This window comes from Xenopus tropicalis, chromosome 1 (genome assembly GCF_000004195.4).
Source record: "Xenopus tropicalis strain Nigerian chromosome 1, UCB_Xtro_10.0, whole genome shotgun sequence".
Taxonomy (NCBI): Eukaryota; Metazoa; Chordata; class Amphibia; order Anura; family Pipidae; genus Xenopus; species Xenopus tropicalis.
The window spans coordinates 127,175,102-127,196,362 of NC_030677.2; the positions used below are offsets into that span (position 1 = coordinate 127,175,102).

Below are 21,261 nucleotides of genomic sequence, written 5' to 3' on the forward strand. Positions count from 1 at the left end.
CAATGATACCAAACAGGGACGGCATATACCCACCAATTAGGAGGGATAGTTTTTGGGGGACTGGGACATGAGACATCCCTCATGTTTGGTATCATTTTGATCACCCACATACAAGTTAAAACAAGCCCCTATTTTCATAATAATATTAGGTACTGGCAAGTACCAATATTATATGACAAGAAACTGGCATGAGAAGTGCAGCTCTCTACAGGGGAGGTCATGCAACAAGTTCCTGGGCACTCCCTCCTCATGCATACCGTAATGAGGGAGGGGCCCAGCGGGACATAAAAAGCACACAGGCCCAGGTATTCTTCAGCTCATTCTTGAGGTCCCAATCTGTTGGGAGATGGGCTCAGCATTTCCAAACTCTTGCCTCAGGACACAAAAGATAACTCGGTAACGTACATAGGGTTTTCTCTGTGTTTTATTTCCTTTTATTTACTGTTTGTATGTATATGTCTCTTTTTGTAAAACCTTTTTAAATGCACTGTTTTCTTCAGCAGTGGAGTCTTGCGTGGTGAGCGTGCATAAAGGCCACGTCGGTTGATGCACTCAAGAGCTTCAAGCGGGACTAGCCCTTAAAATTCTTTATTGCGGAAAAAACATGCATGTTTTTCAATCATAGCATGTTTTTTCCGCAATAAAGAATTTTAAGGGCTAGTCCCGCTTGAAGCTCTTGAGTGCCACTGCTATTTGTTTGGAGTCTGTGGAGGGGGTGCCGATCCCCCTGGGCATTGTGCACCGAGCGGTGAGTGTTTTTTTGGAGAGCTAAGGGTGTGCGGGTTAAGGTTCAATTTGTACATGTCGGTTGAGTGCATTACTTATTGTTTTCTTTGAAACAACTGTACCTGCTAATTCAAGGTCTTTCTTAAAGGACAATGAAAGGTTAATATAAATTAAAAGTAAGTCTAAAGGCATTCTTTTTAAGTACTTACTGCATATCTAAATTCCCAGATCCCTGCTTGCTTCTCTGAGATATGGAGCTGGCAGCCTACAGCAGTGTGAAGACTACAGTGACATCACTGAAATCTCTCTGTCCTTCCTGTAGGCTGCCAGCGGCAGCCTTCCTATTCTCTGAGCATGTGTATAACCTGATCCTATCTCCTGTTTTGAGCTACACATGCCCACCAGCCAATCAGAAGCAGATCTGGCAGAGGGGAGGGAATGAAACACATGTGCAGTATAAAGCAAGGAGGGAAAGGAAGGGAGAATACCTTTTTAGAGATGGCTGCCTGTTAAAGAAAATGTGAAGTAAGTGTGACTAATTAAATATTTGATTAGGTGACCCAAAAGTGTGGCGTTTTTACTAAATAAGAGGAGGACTATTGGGCAGTATGCTTTTTAAATTTTGACTTGCATTCTCCTTTAAGGCTCTCCTCAAGTGATCCAACTCTTCTGATTATTCTTTTGACTCCTCTTGTGTGGTCATGGCCGGTTTAGGGTGAAATGATGATCTTTCCACTTCCGGATTATGGCCACAACGGTGCTCACTGGAACATTTAGAAGCTTATAAATATGTCTGCAACCAATGCCATTAGTAAGGTTTGCAACAAAAAGGTTGCGAAGGTCTTGAGAAAGCTCTTTGCTTTTACCCATCATGAGATGCTTTTTGTGTGATACCTTGGTAATGAGAAGCCTTTTTATAGGCCATCAGTTAGGACTAAACCAGCTGATATTAATTTGAACTGATAGGGGTCAGGATTGCTTTCTAAATACTGACAGATTTCAGCAGGTTTCTTGGCTTTTCATGCCTTTTTGCACCTCCTTTTCTTCATGTGTTCAGTACTTATTTCCACTTTATTACACATAACCTAATTTATGGACTTAAATGTCTTAAATATCTTTGTATGTTTGGATTACTTGGGTTAATGACATCTGGTGTAAATTTCATGTCACTAGCCCCATTAGAAATATATTTACTTAGAAAAACGTTGGCGTGTTATACTTTCTGTAGGGTAAAGTATAGGATGGGTTTTGGAGGTTCTAATGTTGCAGTTTTTAATGGGATCACAGACAAACAGGTATACATGTACAGAGCCATACAGTCATATAAAAACTTGATGCACAAACAACCCCTTTAAGATGGAAAGATTTATACATAAAGTAAATGCACAAAATGCTATGGAGTTGAATATGAATATGCTATATCCTATAAGGAGTTGAATATGAATATGCTATATCCTATAAGGAGTTGAATATGAATATGCTATATCCTATCCCACATAAATACATTCTCAACACATTTAATACAAGCTTATTTTGTAATTCAAGAGATTATCACAGAAAAAACAATACAGACCATGAGGAAAAATCTGTACCTAACTTTTATAACAGTAAAACAATTAATTTAAATGAGTACCTAACAGAATTGTAAACAGCCAGTGGACTTTGCCCCTTTTCACTGGCCATACGCATCATGTCAAGAACTGCCATCCCCAGGCATTCTTCTTGGGCTTCATGTGTAATAGGTACGGTAATTCGTCCATTAACAAAATCATCTCGCCACTAAAACAAAATGATAATAACATATAATATTAGCATGTTTGTGAAATTGACTTTACTCAAAACAATCTAGATCTAATTAGAAACAAACTACATTTTGATTAGAGATATTTTGAGTTTTTCAGGGGACCAGGAAAAAAATATTGGAAATTCTATGAAAAAGTAAAATCAGTGAAATGCATTATTCATTATGTATTGGTGACCACAAAAAAAGCAGGAAAACATAAAATATTAAAGAAAATCGGTGTACACTGGCTTGATCGGTTAAACTTTGCATCTGCTTTTCCTAATGCACTGTTTAAGATACTGCTACTATCTGAGAGTTTGCCAGTTTATAGCTCCATAAATACAAAGATTTGTATTGGTACCATTCTTTAATGCACAATCTGCCGGGGCAGTAATCCATAGCAACAAATCAGATCTGACCAGGAAATATTGTCTGATTATTGACTATATATTGGCTATAGGTGATGAGAATTGTAGCAACCTGGTGTGATCACAATGGAAGGCAAACATCAGCTCATATTAGAAAAAAGGCAAGTGGTTATAACATTGTGGAATGAATGATACCTTACAGAGAAACTGCAAAAAAACATAATTTTTTCTTGATCGCAGTGGCTTGCAGCATCATCCAGCATGGGGAAACAGGGGAGAACTCTGTAAAAGGTCTGACAAACCAGATTAACTACAAGATCAGTTGACAGTTATATTAGTCTTTATAATAGAACACTGATGACACCAGATATCAAGGCACACCAGAAAGAGTGCAAAGTATCCACTTTAAGGCACAGAAGACTTTGTAAAATGGGACTGAAGGGAACTTGCAAGGCAACAAAACAAGGTTAAGTTTAGAAACCCAAAAACTGGACTGGGGTTTTAAAAGTCAAGTATCAAAAAAACCCCAAAAAAACGAAAGTCAGCAGAAGAATATTAAATAGGCAAAATGCTTATTTTATTGTTAACATCTATTGTTCTCTTAACGTAACTTAAAATTAGATAAGAAAGATCTACACACTTGTCATTCCACTAGCTGAGAACATGTTTTAGCAAACTGTGTAGCTATTGCTTTCCAAGCCTGGATTTGTAGCTAAGCACAAATTTAGGGGTGGCATCCCACCCGGCCGCACCTAAATTTGCTTGCATACAGAGCACTGGGAACAGGACGCTCAGAAAACTTCAGTGCGTCTTGTCCTGTGCTCTAACATGCATGATCCTTAGGGGGAAGGGAAGGGGGGGGGGGAAGAGGGCGGCCTCTGGGCACCTTCGCAAGAAGTCCGGCGCTGTTGCTTTCTGTGTATGAGCCAGTGACACAATGTGTAGATAAGTGACATTAACAAGGCATAGCTGTACAGTGCCATGGAAGTGACCAAGTTCAGAAAGAACTGCATTCATCTCTACATGGCTTCCAACTCTGCATAAAAGATTAAAAGAAAAATTGGGAACATGCTGTCCTTTCTGTAAAAAAGCAATCAACTCAGAGGAACAAAACTGCAGCTTATGAAATCAAAGGTTAAAAGTGCATTCAAATGATAAAGGTTTATATGTTAAATATAAAACAGAAAACAAATTCTAACATTCTCAGTGATCTCTGTTCTACATGTAATACTGCAGCAGATATTTTCATTGCAGAACATAAATACAAACTTTTCACAATATTTCGGGAGCCTGAAGCCTCCTATAATGTTGGGTATGCAGATACAGGTATGGGACATGGGGTTTTCTGGATAATGGATTTCTTGTTAACCAACCCTATACTGGTAACATCAAAATTAAATTAAGTAAAATCCTTTTTTTTAATCTACCGCTGCTGTTGGAGAGCCTGTCTCAAGAAAATTAGAAAAAATAAAAGATTAGGATGGCCATGAACATTCCCAGAACATTCTATTTCACTACCTTAAAGGAGAAGGAAAGTCATTCTGCCATTTTACTGCCAATAGAACGCTATATTTATTTAGCAGAAAGATTTACCATACCTGCATAAAGAGCCCTAGAAGTTTTCTCTATTTACTTAAGATTGCAGCTGCCATTTTAGCTTGATCTTTATAGCTTTCTACTTCCTGATAGCTTTATAGCTCTAGCCCTTTTAGCTTAGATTACACATTTCTAAGGGAGGAAGGAGTGAGTTCTTAGCATTCTTGAAGAAAGGGGGAGAAAGACAGGAGAGAACTGCACCCCAGAATGAAGGATTTTTCTGAGAGAGGAAGTCAGATAGCAAAGAACATGTTTACAAAAAAAGGAGGGAAGAAATCCCATGTTTCTTTTGATAGAGGACAGTACAGCTTTTCTGTGAGTGCTAATGGCTGTATTTACATAGACCTTTCTGATAAAGCTTACTTAGTTTTTACCTTTCCTTCTTCTTTAAGAAATGGTTGCATAACAGAGGAAAAGTAATGAAAATCAAATGAGCGAACAGGAATTATAATTAATATCTGAAATTACTAGCATTTTTAAAATTAACTTCAAGGTTTATTATAATTTAATAGAGAAAAAAAACTATTTTTAAATAGCTACATAAGGAGGATAAAAAGTGACAGATTTGTGCACCACACAAACATTTGATAACTATAACACTTAAGCCTCAATCTGTTATTGGTTGTTGAGGGTCACTGACTGTGACAACCAGAAAACATTTACAGTTGCAGGCCAGAAAATAGTAAATCCTTTTTGTTTTTTGGAGTACAGAAGTAGTTTTCTTGCAGAGGCTACACCAGTACCTAATGGTTTACTCCAGGAGGCAGGATGACAGAAAAAACAGTAAGTCCTTAGGCATAGAGGCGGGGCAGGCAATATATGATTAGCTCAGACTTTTAAATATATTTAGAGGTATGGATGCTTTAATTAAAAAAAGAATTTGGGTTTCATGTTTCAATTTATAAACAACTTTTATTCTACAGCTTCGTATGTGTGGGTGACAGGTCCCCTTTAAGGGTTATGTCCACTGTGTGACCGAAAATAGTTTGTGCTTTTCGGTACACAATATTATAACGGTTTTCCAGACTCAGTTGTAAGAATGGCTAGTAGATTTCTTCATGGCTTATAGCAGAGTATTAACTATGTTTTCTGTGATGTAGCCATAGACCTTGGGTGAGTGTAGGTCTGTTTGCAAAGGAAGTTTACATGTCTCTTCCACAGACACCTTGTGGAAATCTGAAAACCAAGCCCTTAAAGGAGAAGAATATACTAAATCACTGGGGGGGGGGGGGGGGGGGGGGGGTGCCAAATCCTGACACAGGATATATGCGAGCAAGCGTTCCTCTTTCTTCTGTCTTTTTTTCTTCAGAATCCCAGGGCCAACAAGTGCAGTTGACCAAAAAAGCTGGCTTCTTTCAGGTGGCTTTTCACTACTGCGCATGTGAAAATATTGAAGAAGGAACACTCACCTGCATACACCCCTGCCAGTGCAGTTTTCTCCTAGCACTAGTCAGGAGATTCAGGTAAGAGATTAAAGTCACTGGGGGGTGCCTAACATTTTACGGATTTCTGAATACTGATTTCTTTAAAACATGTAAAGGTAAGCCATAATTTTATAAATCTTAAATAAACATGAGACTTAATGACCCCAGAGGTAAGTCACATTAAAAGTCACACATAATATGATAATCTTTATTCGCCAATACAGTCAGCAAGTGTTAAAAACCCTAACCCATAAAACAATTAACAGATGCCACTCATGGAGGGGTCCCTCCCTCCCACCTAAGCACACTTATTAGCAGAATTGTTATGAACACCAATATGTTATAATGTTGGATCAGAAGTTCAGTCAAAAAGTCAGGAGAGCATATCCAGTAATAGTATCAGCAGACCCACCCAGGTCAGAAAATCAGAATGATCCGCACGCTTGAGTCCAGAACCTTTAAGTTCCGTATTTTAAAACATTTGTGCGCTATGTAGTATGAGCGGGGGGGGGGGGGGGGGCACCACCTTATGGCAACTGTTTAAAACTCGATAATTGTTTTGCCATTAGAAAAGGCTTTTTCAAACATGCAGATCGTTCTGGATTTCTGATCCGGGCGGGTCTGCCGTTACTATTACTTGATATGCTCTCCTGTGTCAACCGAGGTGATAGATAAGTATTTTGCCTTGTAACATGGTTTTAAAAAACGTTTTTTCTATCCAAGATCTGTATATTCACATATATATATCTTTTACTGACTTGACTTTTGAAATAAAGCCATCATTTTCTATTGAAGGTAAGGTAGAAGAACAAATACATTAATTACATAGTTATATTTGTGTTCTAGGACACAATTTGTGTTCTGGTCTTTTTTCAACCCTATGTAACTATGTAACAATATAAAGCTACTAAAGATTTTAAAAAAAAATACATAGTGGTATTTCCCTCTGTCCTTAACACACACAACTCTACACAATAATGCAGCAGGAAATGCAAGACAGAAATCAATTACATATTGTTCACTGCATTTTTTCCCTATCTTAAACCATATCTCCATGGCATGGAAACCTGTTTCACATCCTATCTCTCACAATTAATCCATTGTTTAAATGCATGTTCAGTAAAAGAACATTGTCCCTTCTTGTTTGTTATCCTTTATTGTTGATTTAGGGCAGAGATCCCCAACCTTTTTTACCTGTGAGCCACACTCAAAGTGAGTTGGGGAGCAACACAAACATTAAAATTGTTTCTGGGAGTGCCAAATAAGGGCTATGGTTGGCTATGAACTGGCAGCCTAAAAGAGGTTAAGTTTGCGAGTACACCTGTTTTTTTATGCAACCAAAATGTGCCTCCAAGCCAGCAATCTAAAAATAAGAACCTGCTTTAAAGCCACTGGGAGCAACATCCAAGGGGTTAGTGAGCAACATGTTGCTCATGAGGCACTGGTTGGGAATCACTTCTTTAGTGCACACATCAATTTCCAGGCATTTTGCGGCTCCACTGGTGACTAAAAAAACGCTAAGAATCACTTCCCATTCATCTTACTGGCATTCACCTGCACCCATGCTTACTCTTACTTTTATTGCATTTTACGATCTTAAAATTATTAAGAGAAAAGATTTAAAAAAAAAAAAAAAAAAAAAAAAGTGACATGATGTCTGGCTAGTGCTTAGGTGTAATATGATTTTGTCCACCTACGGTTTGCAAGTTATTATGGCTCCCTTGTCTCATTGTACTTTAGCAGGCACAGTGATGGAACTATCTATTTACAGGTACAATTTGTTAGTCTGTACAATATAATGAGCTTTCAAAATAGATTGCATGGCAGTTTTCCAGAAAATCTTGTTTTCTATTTGCCAATAAAACACAGCTAGATTTTTTCTCTACTGGCAGAAACAAAATCTTGTTTTTTTTTGTACTCTGCTTCAGCAACTTGCAAAAAGTTAACTACTAAATAACCAAAATAGGAATGTTATGTCTATAGCAGACTTTTAGCATGACATGCGTCTTTTTTTTCTACTAGCAGCCACCTTACCTTGGAGTAACTAAAAGTCACCACTTATTTTCAATAATAGCATTTCCATATTTCACAGCTTTCTGAATATTAGATCCAATGCCTGTCTTATTTGTTTGCTAAATGGGGAAAGTTATTTTGAACATAAGACACTTATTTGGTTTTAGGAGGGAAGAAATACTAAATTTAACATATATCTGTAGTTGCAAAACACACATTACACAGAATTCAACTGTGATACAATTTTATTGATATTGATTTCATTATGTGCAAATCATGTGCTTATAATTAGAATTTAAAGAATTCATTTGACTCATATCTAGGTCATTAACACCCTATCTACCTGTATAACTTACTTAATAAATTAGGCAAGGTTTCTAAGCTCCCTATTAACCGTGCTACAACAAAAAAAAACTTAGTATAAAAAAAACTGTTATTATCCCTAAATGTTTTACTGACAGGCATCTTCTATTACTCTACTTATAATATTTGTAATTGGATAGAGAACTGGCTGAAGGATAAATTACAAAGAATGGTGGTAAATGGAACATTTTCTAATTGGACCAGTGTTGCTAGTGGAGTACCGCAGGGGTCAGTCCTTAGTCCTTTGCTTTTTAACTTGTTTATTAATGACCTGGAGGAGGGCATAGAGAGTACTGTTTCTATTTTTGCTGACGACACTAAATTGTGCAAAACTATAAGTTCCAGGCAGGATGCTGCCGCTTTGCAGAGCGATTTGACAAAATTGGAAAACTGGGCAGCAAACTGGAAAATGAGGTTCAATGTTGACAAGTGCAAAGTTATGCACTTTAGTAGGAATAATATAAACGCAAACTATCTACTGAATGGTAGTGTGTTGGGGGTATCCTTAATGGAGAAGGATCTAGACTTTTGGAGGATTGGGACAAATACCATATTCAAAATATGAGGAGGATCTGGGCTATCATTTTTCATAAAAACGCCAGTGTAAAAACTACTTTTTATACCTATTAAATCAGTCCTTCCGTCTCTCTGATCAGTTGTCTGGGGATGGGAGTGGCCTATTTTGAACCTCACACACTGAGACAATCCTATATGCTTTCATCATCACGTCCAGGCTTTGCCATTACTTTTTTCCTATTGGCTTGTTCGCTCTAACCAGATGCATAAATTGAAAAGTCATAGGTTAATTCCTCCTATGCAATGACATAGGCAAACAGACTCAGCATATCACAAATATAACATACTGTTATGTAAGATTAGCAGTGCTCTGTCACAGGCACAGGAAGCAATGTCAGACTGACAGGAGACACAGCCAATAGTAGTAAAGTCTGCTGTCCGTACTATGCATGACATCATATAAGGAAGTAAAAAAGCAACTGTAGTGTTTATAGGGGTCACCGACACCCCACCCCAGATGATTCTGTGGTGAAAATCTCTTCAGCTGCACATTTTTTGTTAACTATGTTGATTTGCGATTATGTTGTACATAGATGAACAACCCTTGTATTATTATGTAAAAGATTTTTCAACAAAACTCAAAACCTTATAGAATCAAAACAAAAAAATAGCAAGAAAAAACCCATACATAAATAAACACTACAGATGGTTCATCAATAATATGGGAAAGGATGGGAGGGGGAAAAGCATGCAGCATTTCATTTAGGTTTGGCTAAATTTAAATAACACATCACAAAGGAATAGGCAAAAATAAAAACTCCTTATATGCCAATTACGCACAGACAAAAGTAAGTTAGATCTGTACAAATTGTTAGGCTATAGAGTTACTTTTACAAACATATTTATGGCACAGATTTAAAAAAAAAAAAAAAAAAAAAAAAAAAAGAAACACTTACTTGAGCAAACAAATATGCCATTACAACGTCATCAAGGACAGGACTCTCTGCACCTTTTGCAACTCCATATCGAAATGCTCTGTTGGTTCCATTGCAATACCAATGAGGTAAATAAAACCTGTTGATAGACAACTCTTGTTAACAGAACAAAGTGGTCAGCCTTTTAACCAATTAGATAAAACAGCAAAAAAACAAGCAGAACCAAACATTTAATGCTTTGCATGAGTACTCTCAAGATACAAGGGTGCAACATTTAAAAAGTTGGCTCCTGTGAGTGTTCTTAATAAATGGTCATAAAGGCAGTGTCTGTTTCAGAGCATGTAATGATTCAAAGTACCAACAAATATGAACAAGCTTCCTATTCTTATTTCACATAGACGTTTCTTACAATTATACCAAAAATATATAAATGGCATTTCAATAATCTGCTTTCTCCATCCATTACTTTTTTTTTTTTTTATTTATGTTAAGGACAGTTCCAATTCAACCTACCTTTTTATTCTATATTTTTATGTTTAGAAACAAAACTACTATAAGCTATAGACTAAAGGTCGCCAAACGAGCAATCTTTCCCCCCATTTAGCCACCTAGGGTGGGCAATATCGTGCTAAGGCGATAGGACAAGTCTGATCAAACGAAAAATCAAGCCTGTCCAATCGACATCTAGAAAATTTTTGGCTAGATATCGGTCTGGTAGGTTTGTCGGAGGGCTCCATACAGGGGCAGATAAGCTGCCAAGTCAGTCTTAAGGACACAAGTGGAGAGAATTGCCTTTGACTTGTTAAAAGTGTGATCCAACTTTATTACAGTTTTATAAAATAAGGAGATATAGTAAGTTATATTATATTTGCAATTTGGTTTAATGAAAAAAAATAATCTATTGTTTTTAATATATCTACCTGCACTAGTAGTGCTGCAATAGTTTCTTCGCTCTGCCAGCCAGATATTGCAGGGAGGCACAGGCATCGCTCACTACTGCACAAGCCCATTCTCTTGCTGTTTCAGCTATTCATTGATCCGACTGGCTGAATTGCACCAGCCAATCAGATCACGGATATGCAAATGAATGGCACATGCTCAGTAGCAATCAATGCCTGAGCTTCCTCCACTATGCTGGCAACATTAGAATGACGTAGACAGGACCTTACACAGCCAGGGTGTCTCTGATTCCGCTGGCTCAGGCAGAGAGCAAAGACCTAGGGGCACATTTACTAACCCACGAACGGGCCGAATGCGTCCGATTGCGTTTTTTTCGTAATGATCGGTATTTTGCGATTTTTTCGGAAATTATCGCGACTTTTTCGTTACCAATACGATTTTTGCGAAAAAACGCGAGTTTTTCGTAGCCATTCCGAAAGTTGCGCAAAATCTGGCGATTTTTTTCGTAGCGTTAAAACTTGCGCGAAACGTTGCGCCTTTTAAGTTTTAACGCTACGAAAAAGGCGCGACTTTTTGCGCAAGTTTTAGCGCTACGAAAAAAATCGCCAGATTTTGCGCAACTTTCGGAATGGCTACGAAAAACTCGCGTTTTTTCGCGCAAGTCGTAATGGCTACAAAAAACTCGCTTTTTTTGCGCAAATCGTATTGGTAACGAAAAAGTCGCGATAATTTCCGAAAAGTCGTAAAGGCGCCGAAAAAAATCGCAAAAAATACGAAAAAGTCACAAAATGTTCGTTTTCCAATCGGAATTTTTTCAATTCGGATTCGAATTCGTGTCTTAGTAAATCAGCCCCCTAATGTATGCAGCATTACCTTTGCAGGTAGATATTTTGAAAATGATCACATTTATTTTAATTAAACCAAATTGCAATGGTGTAAATGACCGTAATTCTTTATTTTTCCAAAACTGTTCTGGTTGAAGTACCTTATATTTATAATGTACCAATTATGTACCATATGATGTACTTATAATGTACCAATACATTATATTGACACTATCAATAAACAGTTGTGTTCCTGAGAACAGCAGTGGCGTGTGTACCTTCTATTTATACATACCTCCCAACATTTTGAAAATGGAAAGAGGGACCAAAAAAAATGGTGTGGCCAACCCATTCTTGCAACCACACCCCTAAATACAGAGTTAAGCCCCGCCCCCACTTCACGTTCAGGTCTCTCATTACTTCGACTACTGTAGTTGAAGTGTAAAGCCTTCTGCACTTGCCTGGAGGCAGCAGGAGCCAGTCTGTGCATTAGCAGGGTTTTTGTTTGTTTTTTTTATGAGAGACCTAAACAGGAAGTGGGGGCGTGGTTACAAGAATGGGTTGGCCACACCATTTTTTGGTCCCTCTTTCCATTTTCAAAATGTTGGGAGGTATGTATAAATAGAAGGTACACACACCACTGCTGTTCTCAGCAGGAACACAACTGTTTATTCAATATAATGTATTGGTACATTATAAGTACATCATATGGTACATAATTGGTACATTATAAATATAAGGTACTTCAACCAGAACAGTTTTGGAAAAATAAAGAAGTAAGCAAAGGAAACGATCAACTTGTAACTGAGGAGCCAGGTCACTCTCAATGCTGGGACAAAGGTAGGTAATTCTGGAGGCTGTTTAGAGTAATTTTACTGATAGAAAAAAAAAAAGGTTCACTTATTCTTTAAAGGAGAAGGAAAGGCAAAGTCACTTGGGGGTGCCAAAATGTTAGGCACTGCGCATGCGCACTAGAGCAAAGAAGCCGAACTTTAGAAGTCGGCATGCGCCGGTCCTGGGAATTTACCAGCAAAATGAAGAGGAAGCTCTCGCTACAGGTACCCCAGGGCTGGTGCTGCTTTCTCCTAACAGGAGCACCAGCCCGGGGTATAAGGTAAGCGATTAAAGTCACTTGGGGGTACCTAACATTTTGGCACCCCCAAGTGACTTAGCCTTTCCTTGTCCTTTAAGCTGCAAGTCTCAGTTCCCCCAAGAGACCTGTTTAGCTTATTAGTTACAATTGTATCCAAGAGCAGGCGTGGCTTTTTAAACTTTCTGGGCTCTCTGCCAAAAGCTACTTTTTAATTAAATTTGTATTTTCTTAACTTCAGTGCAGGAGATCAAAGGGAAATGAGGGACTTTTCAGTAAGAATCCAGGACTGCGGGTTGAGCTGCCAAAAGAGGGACTGTCCTGCAAAAATCGGGACAGTTTGGAACTATGCTTATATTGTTGATACAAATCTATTGGCATGTTTTGTTGGCATTTTGCTTCTAAGTTTGGCATGCACATTGTCTGTGAGGCAAACCCAGGAGAGAGAAGATGACAATGTGGTGCTTCTACTGTAGTACTTAGGGCTTGTGCAGTTTTTAGAAAACAGGAGTACCGTCCCGAGGTCTCTAATATATGATTATATTCACCGGGGGTGCCTAATAAATTGGCATTTCCCAGTATGATTTTCCTTCTACTTTAAAGCTAGAGCAAAATATGCCCAATGTATGCCAAATCATCAAAGAACTAAAGGTGGCCACGCAGCAAAAGATCTACTCATTTGGTGAGGTTGCCAAACAAGTGGATCTTTGCCCACCAAGGTGGGTGATATTGGAATAATCTGATTGTTTGACCCTTGGGCCATTCACTGAGCCAATGCGGTCCCCCATTTGACGGGAAAATCAAACGTAGCTGATCGACATCTGGCCAATTTTAGGTCAGAAAAGCTGCCGAATCATTCTAAAGGACTTGAATAGGCACCTTAAATCTGCCCCTGTATGGTTGCCTTAATCCCATGACAGATATGGGCTATATTTTAAGCCTAAGAAAGTCTGAGATAGACAAACCAAGGGGCAGATTTACTAATCCACGAATCCGAATCATGAATTGGAAAAAATCGTATTGGAAACGAAAATTTCGGAAGATCGCAAATATCACGAAAATGCTTACGAAAAAATCGTACTAGGCACGATAATATTGTATTGGCGATCCGAAAGTCACACAATTGTAAACAGTGGTAAAACCTTTCCGATTTTTTCGTGCAAACGTCCGAAAAAGTTGTGCGGCGTACAAAAAAGTCGTGCGGATGCCCGAAAAAAACGGCGAAAATACGCTCGGAGCGTTCGTGCTTTTGTAAATGTGCCCTCAAGATGTCTGTTTTTTATTTAAAATACCTAAATCTGCCAGTCAAAAGCAGCTTCACCATAATAAGATAATAAAGGGCCACATGAACTACATCCGCAATACTGCCTGATCAATAATCTCTTTTCTCTACTTGATATCATAAAGAGAAACCACTAAATGTTTGCTTTTATAATGTGAATGATCATAAGTATCTGTTTAATAAATAAATAATTTACAACAAAAAATTCTAAATTGAAGCATTTTTATTTAAAAAAATTAAAACACTTCAAAACAACAATTTAATGGTGCTTTCTAAAAAAAATATAACACACCTCCCAATGTCCCCAAATATAGGCAGGTCGGTCCAGGCCTAATATGGAAGTGGGCATAGTTTCAGTGATTTGGGTTCACAACATGGTATATGTCCTGCTGATCTGGGGTGTGATCAAAATTTCCCAAATTTCGATTCATACATTTTTTCAAGGTGTGCTATTATCAGTGTTTGCACATATATGCAGCATCAGGCATCACTTTGCAATCATATAAAAATAAGATAAGATATAAAATAAGATGTTTTTTTTTGAAATTACAGTATGTTTTGCTTTTACTGCAACATAATTAAATTTAATGGCAGCATACACACAATGTGGCAGACCCTGATGCAATAACTAACAGTTGACCCTCTATTGCTAAAACATGGGCACTCCTGTAGTAAAATAACAACTGCTAAACTCAGAATCCTATACTTGCCTAAATTTCCATAAAGCATTTGAATTCCATCTGCAGATTTTAAATAATTTAAAGCAGAAACAATATTCAGTCAAACAGATAAAGCTCTGTGTGAAGGCAGCATTAGTAGAAGATTTCTATCAACTCCTGTGCATGGTTCACTCACTGGACCTTTACATAAGTAAGAAACATTGACTAGATGAATAGAACATCTAAAAGAGTACTATACCTTATTCGAAAAATTAATTTTTGCCTTGTTGTTTCCTCAACATGGAAAGTATGATTTGGGGGATACCATATTCTGTCCTGCTCATCCATTAATGCAAATAAGCTGTAGTAAACAGGTGTCACCCCTGAAAATTAAAGAAATCCATGTTACAATATTAACAATAAAGCATCAGTCTTTTGGTGAGGTAGTTGAGATAGTGTATGGCATCCTTAACACCAAAAAATGTTTTTGCCCCTTGGAACTTCACATATTGAATAAATCTTTATATAAGGTTTAACAAAAGTCAGATTATTTTTTCAAAATATGTGGGGGGGGGGGGGACTGCTGTGAACACAGAGTAGACTTAGAACAGGCAAGAAAATAACGTCAAGTACTTCAAGTAGGTGTTTGGGCAGGTAAAAATGCACTAAACTAGACATGTGAAGTACTTAAAGACAGGTGAGGTGTGGTTTAAAAGGTTCTCTCTGTCTTTCTGCCCATTCAATCTTTGAAGGCTGTTGCGTCCTCCAAGAACACAGTGGTGAATTTTTCTAAGCAAGCTATGGGTACGTCTACTTTGGGAACACGGTCCTATTTGTCTTTCTTGGTCAAAAGGGTAGACAATTTGAATTTTCTTACCTTTGGAAAGAAGTCTGTCTGTTGTTTTCCAATAAAAGGAAAAGTCAGGATGCTAAGCTCCCTAGACTCCTATTTCTAGGAAGCAGGATAGCAAAAAACTGTTGGAGGATGGATTCATTCCGGGAAAGGGGCAACTATTACTTTTTTTTTTTTGCCATTTTAACTTCTAAAGGAAATAGCAAATTAACCATTTATTACCTGTGCTGCCAAGGGACGCACAGAGTAATACAATAAAAAGTAAAGGCTCAGTTAACATTTCTGCACAAACTCCCTGCATCTGTTAATACAAACATATATGTAGCTCCAATATAATTAAATTTTTAAGGGGGTTAAATACTTTCAAAACAGGTGTTTTAATTCATCATTACATATTATAAGGAAGGGTGCATAATAAAACTGATGATGAGTATTACATAAAATGTCTCCCTTAAGGTAACTGCTAATATTCCTTTGGTTCCACTTGATTTTTGTGATTTATTTTTTATAGTTTTTAAATGATTTGCCTTTCTCTTCTGACTCTTTCCAGCTTTCAAATGGGGGTCACTGTTCCCAGCAGCCTCTGTTTTGTAAGGCTAGAATTTCAAGGCTATTGTTATTTTTATTACTTATCTTTCTGTTCAAACAATCTATTTATATTCCTGTTTCAATCAAACTACTGCCTGTTTGCTAAGGGAAATAAGGCTGCCCCTTCCTTTGATTTCCATCAGTTTGGCCTGAAAGCTGATCTTTCGGATGATGTACTGGTTTAGGCCATATACAGATGTTCTTACACACATACAAAGTTTGAAGTTCTGTCCCAAAAAAATGCAAACACAAAACATTTGTGCAAGGAACATGATAAAATGAATGAAACACATTAATGTATGACTGCAAAGTAATAGGTTAATTCTTAGTAAATTCCCAAGAACATAATTTTGACAAGCTGACTCACCCTAAAGGAAACATCTTACTCCTGTCTGCTTATTTGGAAATCCCCTCTCTTAGTATATTACTAACAATTTATTTAGTAATATGTTATTATTAACTCTGAGCGTGTAACTATAGATATGCAATATGAATTAAGGAGCTATGAACATAAGGTTCTGGATACTATTGATCTATAGTAGCCTGGCATGCCTTCTGGATATGAAATGAATTGTTTGACTTCTTTGCTAAAAATACACCAAATACTTTCTTAACTACATAACAAATAAAATCAGTGATCTTTCTGGAATGTCTGTGCTTACTGTGCACATAATCCATTTCTGCAGTGCTGCTACTGGCATGTCTGGAGTTAATGTACTCATAATCCGATTCTACAGCATGCTTAAGGTTAAAGGAGTACTCATTGCTCATTTCTTTACTGCTCCTTTTGGCACATCTGCTAATTATCTGTTTGCTGAAGTGCTCATACTGGCATAGCTGGGTAATTATTGCTAATGATGGAGTAACCTAGAATTTCAGCACTGTGGTGCATTTTTTGGGACACCAAGCTTCACTTTTGCCTCAGGCCACATATTCTTTGAGACAAGCCTGTACATATAACAAAGGCTGGAGACAGCTGCAGCTTGGTGTGCTTAGGTGTTCTGTGGGCCCCTAGGGTATGGTTCCCTGGTGGGCACCAGGTACCCCAGTTCAATACTGGCTACAAATAAATAGTATTTTGTACAATATAAATATTTATCTTAACATTCAAGCTATGCATGAATGTTTCATTCAAGACAAATTCCTATGCGACCCAAACATACATCTGCAATTAGAGTAACAAGACACAAACCGCAAAACCCTATTTCTCTAATTTTAGTGTTTTAATGTGTTATTTCCAAATAATAATAATAACAATAAGCAATCTATGTGCCTTGACATGTTTGTTAAGTTAAGTGACATTTATCATCAGTGTAATAATCAGATGTTCACTGGAAAAGGGTCCCATGCACTACTACAATTCAAATATGAAATAAGAGTATGGCGTTAGAAGCTGCTACAGCATGTACTTTAAAATGCTGGAAAGTCTTAAATAATTGACAAATTCCAAAATATCTGGGAACATGGATGGCCAAATTTGCAACCAATGACACTGTCTAAGAAGATGTAACGCACCTTTAATCTGGTAGACAATGTGTGATGTAATAATGTTTTCCCTATGGCCTTCTTTCCTTCCACTTTACCCCTATTCTTTCGGTCTATGAAGATTCTCATTCATCCAGGTCATGATATATAGTATCTAGTAGAATTAAATCTAAAAACAACTGGACTTTTCTGAGTTTTTCTTGAAAGCGTTTCATTGCTCATCTAAGTGGCTTCTTCAGTTCAAATGACTGGTAGGCAATTCCCCCGGTATTTAAACCCTTAATGGTAGTACAAAAACTGGTACACCCTAAAGACCCTACACCAAAGCACATGAAAAGTGGTCTATGCTGTCCAGTGTAGTAAAGAGTGCTCTGACTTATACATTGGGGAGACAAAACAACCTCTCTGCAAGAGAATGGCTCAACATAGGCGGGCAAACTCCTAAGGCCAAGACTCAGCAGTCTATCTACTCCTCAAAGAAAAAGGACATTCTTTTGAGGACAGTAACGTGCATATTTTGGACCGAGAGGACAGATGGTTTGAAAGAGGTGTGAAAGAGGCCATTTATGCCAGCCTGGAAAAACCATCCCTGAACAGAGCAGGGGGCCCGCGACACCGCTTGTCATCAACATAGAATGCCGCTTTGACATCCTTACCCCAGCGGTTTCACAACAGTTCACACTTCCACTCACGTACTTTGAAGGATTAACACCTGCATCAATGAGAATCATGGTACCATTGTGACTGGATCATACCTTCGTACACCTGTCAGTTGCAGCTAACACCTAACATGCAGCTAACACCTAACATAATAAGTTCAATAGAACCATTGTGATTGGATGTCTGTGACTGTACTACCATCAAGGGTTTAAATACCGGGGAATTCCCTACCAGTCATTTGAACTGAAGAAGCCACTTGGATGAGTGGTAAAATGTTTTCAAGAAAAACTCAGAAAAGTCCAATTGTTTTTAGACCCTACTCTCTCTGCTTCTTATATTGTCCAGTCACTTGTCAGTGTAATTTTATTATCTTGTTATGCCATATTTTGAGTGTCATCAACACCGCACATGCTCAGTGTGCTCTGGTCAGTGTTGAGAAGTCAATTTTAGGGGATGTAAGAAATCACTGAACAATTAGCTAAGAGTAAGGTTACAACTGTCAAAGAAGGTAACACTACAGGGATGATTATAAATTCTCATGAAGAGTGCACTGGTTGCTATGCTACAATGTAATGAGAATCTGAATTACCTACTGCTCAAAAAAATTTTTGTGAATCTTATACTATATATATATATATATATATATATATATATGCCGTATAAAATGAATTGGTCCTTAAACTCAGGTAACTAACAGCAGCCTAGAGGACATGAGGACTGAAAGTTACTTCAGGAATAACCAGACCTACAGATCTTCACTGCTAAAGTGTAGCATGCCTACACCAAATATTTATAAAGTCACGTAGTTAAATTGGGGTGAAAAAAGACAAAAGTCCATTAAGTTTAACCACTCATATACACACTAACAGATACCTATCAATACACTTTAATATATTAATGATATACACCAATATCTATACTAACTATATCTTATGATCACAATAGCCTTGGATATTGTACTTGTTCAAGAAATCATCGAAGCCACTCTCTAAAAGCCATTAACAGAATGTGACATCAAATCATCACCTGGCTAGGTAACCCACAGCCTCACTGTCCTGCTGCTTCAGCTGAAATTTCTGCCCCTGTAGTCTAAAGTGGTGGGCCTCTGGTGTGTTACTCTTACTATTGGAAAAAGGTCCCTGGCTATCCATCTAAAATGTCCTCTAATGTACTTGTCAAGAATAATCATGTTCTCTAGAGAAAACAACCGCAACTTTGACAGTCCTGCCTCAGAGTTTAGATCAGTGACAACATGTTGCTACCCAACCCCTTGGATGTTGCTCTAAATGCCCCCAAACCAGGTAGAGATTTTTGAATTCCTGACTTGGTGGCAGGTTTTGGTTGAATAAAAAGATTTACTACCAAATAAAGCCACCTGTAAGCTGATAGTGTGCATAGAGGCTACCTAATAGCCAATCTTAGCCCTTATTTGGCACCTCCGTAAACTTTTATGATGAGGTGTTGCTCTCCAAGACTTTATATATTTGACTGTGGCTCACGAGTTAGAAAGGTTGGGGGACCCCTGGTTTAGATCCTCCGTCCTTTTTACCATGTCTCTGAATTCTCTCCAGCTCAATAATATCCCTCTTAAGCACTAAAGCCCAAAACTGCACTGAATACTCAAGGTGAGGCCTTACAAATTAAAATGAAAATGGTCAAGGGCAGATTCTAGTATTACTTCACTCACAACAGTTGTCCAACAATAAAACGCATCATTTATCACTACTCTTTATAGTCTATCCTTTAGCCAGTCCTCTATCAAAGTACATTATGTTTCAGGCCAATATTTATTAATTTAACCAGTGACCTTCTGTATGGTATTGTATCAAAAGCTTTAGCAAAATCTATTTGGATCACATCCACTGTCATCCCAGAGTCTAGGTTCCTGATCTCTTCATAGAAGACAAATACATTATTCGGATTGTGAATAAAACTATGCTGACAATGTGATGCATTGTGATTGCAATGTATTCAAGTATCTTAGCCCTTATTAACCCTTCCAAAAGCCTTCTTACCACTGACAGGCCTATAGCTATCATGCCGAAAACAGGATCCCTTTGAATAGTGGAAGTGTCACTGGCAATTCATCAAACCCTTGGCACAATGACAGAACGCAAGGGGTCCTTCATTAGCTGGTTCCTCAGTTGTGTAGACAGATGAAAAACAGCAGCTCAGAATCTCTGCTTTTTACCTGTTTTAATCCCCAACTCACTTCCCTCTGTTAAGGGCCCCAATCCCTTCTTGCTTCATTTTTTTTTTTTTACTATTGACTATTTAAAAAAAATAATTTTGGATTAATTTTACTCCACCCTGCAACACCCTTCTCTATCTCTAGTTTAGCTTTTTTTTATACTTTATTCGCATCCTTATACCTGATTAAAGTTTTAGTTGTTCCAGCTAACTTGAATGCCTTAAAAACACTTATTTTCTTAGCAACCTCACACCAACACTTCTTTCAAGCCATAAAGTTTTTGTTTTGAGACAGTCTTTTTAAGCAGTAACATGAAGAATGGCATCAAAAAGGAAGGAAAACGAGGTATAAAAAGAGTATAGAATTTAGAGAGCAGCAAAGATATGGGAGCTTGGCAGAGCCAATCCAGGAAAATAACTATGCAATAATGTATATGATTACCTATAGGGCAGAAAATATAAATGTTAAACGTAGGTATAAGAAAAGAGACCTTACCACAAGCTTTTGAAGCCATGATACATATCTCTTCAGCGACATACTTTTCTGGTGGTAATACCAAGTAATCCCCATCAGTCTCCTCTGAAATATGGTACAAGTATATGTGTAATCCTTGCTCACTTCGTTTTGGGAAATCTGAATTTAAATTCACATCCCGAATTGAGTGAATAGGAGGAGTTGTGGTTCCATCGATTTCAGTCATCATGAGGCAAGCCATTACATTATTTCACGGACACAAATTACCTGGAAAGCAAAAGACATTAGTCTTAAACCAATTTTATAACAAACAATTTTTACACAAAATAAAATAGCGATTGCATTATTTTATACCACACATCACAAGATATGTGTTATATAAAGTGGTTTAGATTAGGTTTTTACCCATCTAACCTGTAACATCTTATTCACTTTTCAGTTTCTAGCTCCTTCAGGAAAATTGTCATAATAGTTGTAATACTGTCACACAAGAAACATACATAGTAATACAGTAACATAAATTGAAAAAAA

General features: G+C 37.6%; 1 protein-coding gene across 1 annotated transcript in view; it reads right to left on the minus strand.

Annotated features, from left to right (window-relative positions):
* The window catches only part of jak2 (Janus kinase 2 (a protein tyrosine kinase)), an 87,191-nt gene that overhangs the window by 37,169 nt on the left and 28,761 nt on the right, over window positions 1-21,261 (minus strand). The window contains 4 exon segments of the mRNA NM_001097165.1: window positions 2,360-2,505; window positions 9,746-9,863; window positions 14,739-14,862; window positions 20,752-20,997. Of these exon segments, the coding sequence (NP_001090634.1) occupies window positions 2,360-2,505; window positions 9,746-9,863; window positions 14,739-14,862; window positions 20,752-20,971 (608 nt within the window). The 5' untranslated portion in view covers window positions 20,972-20,997.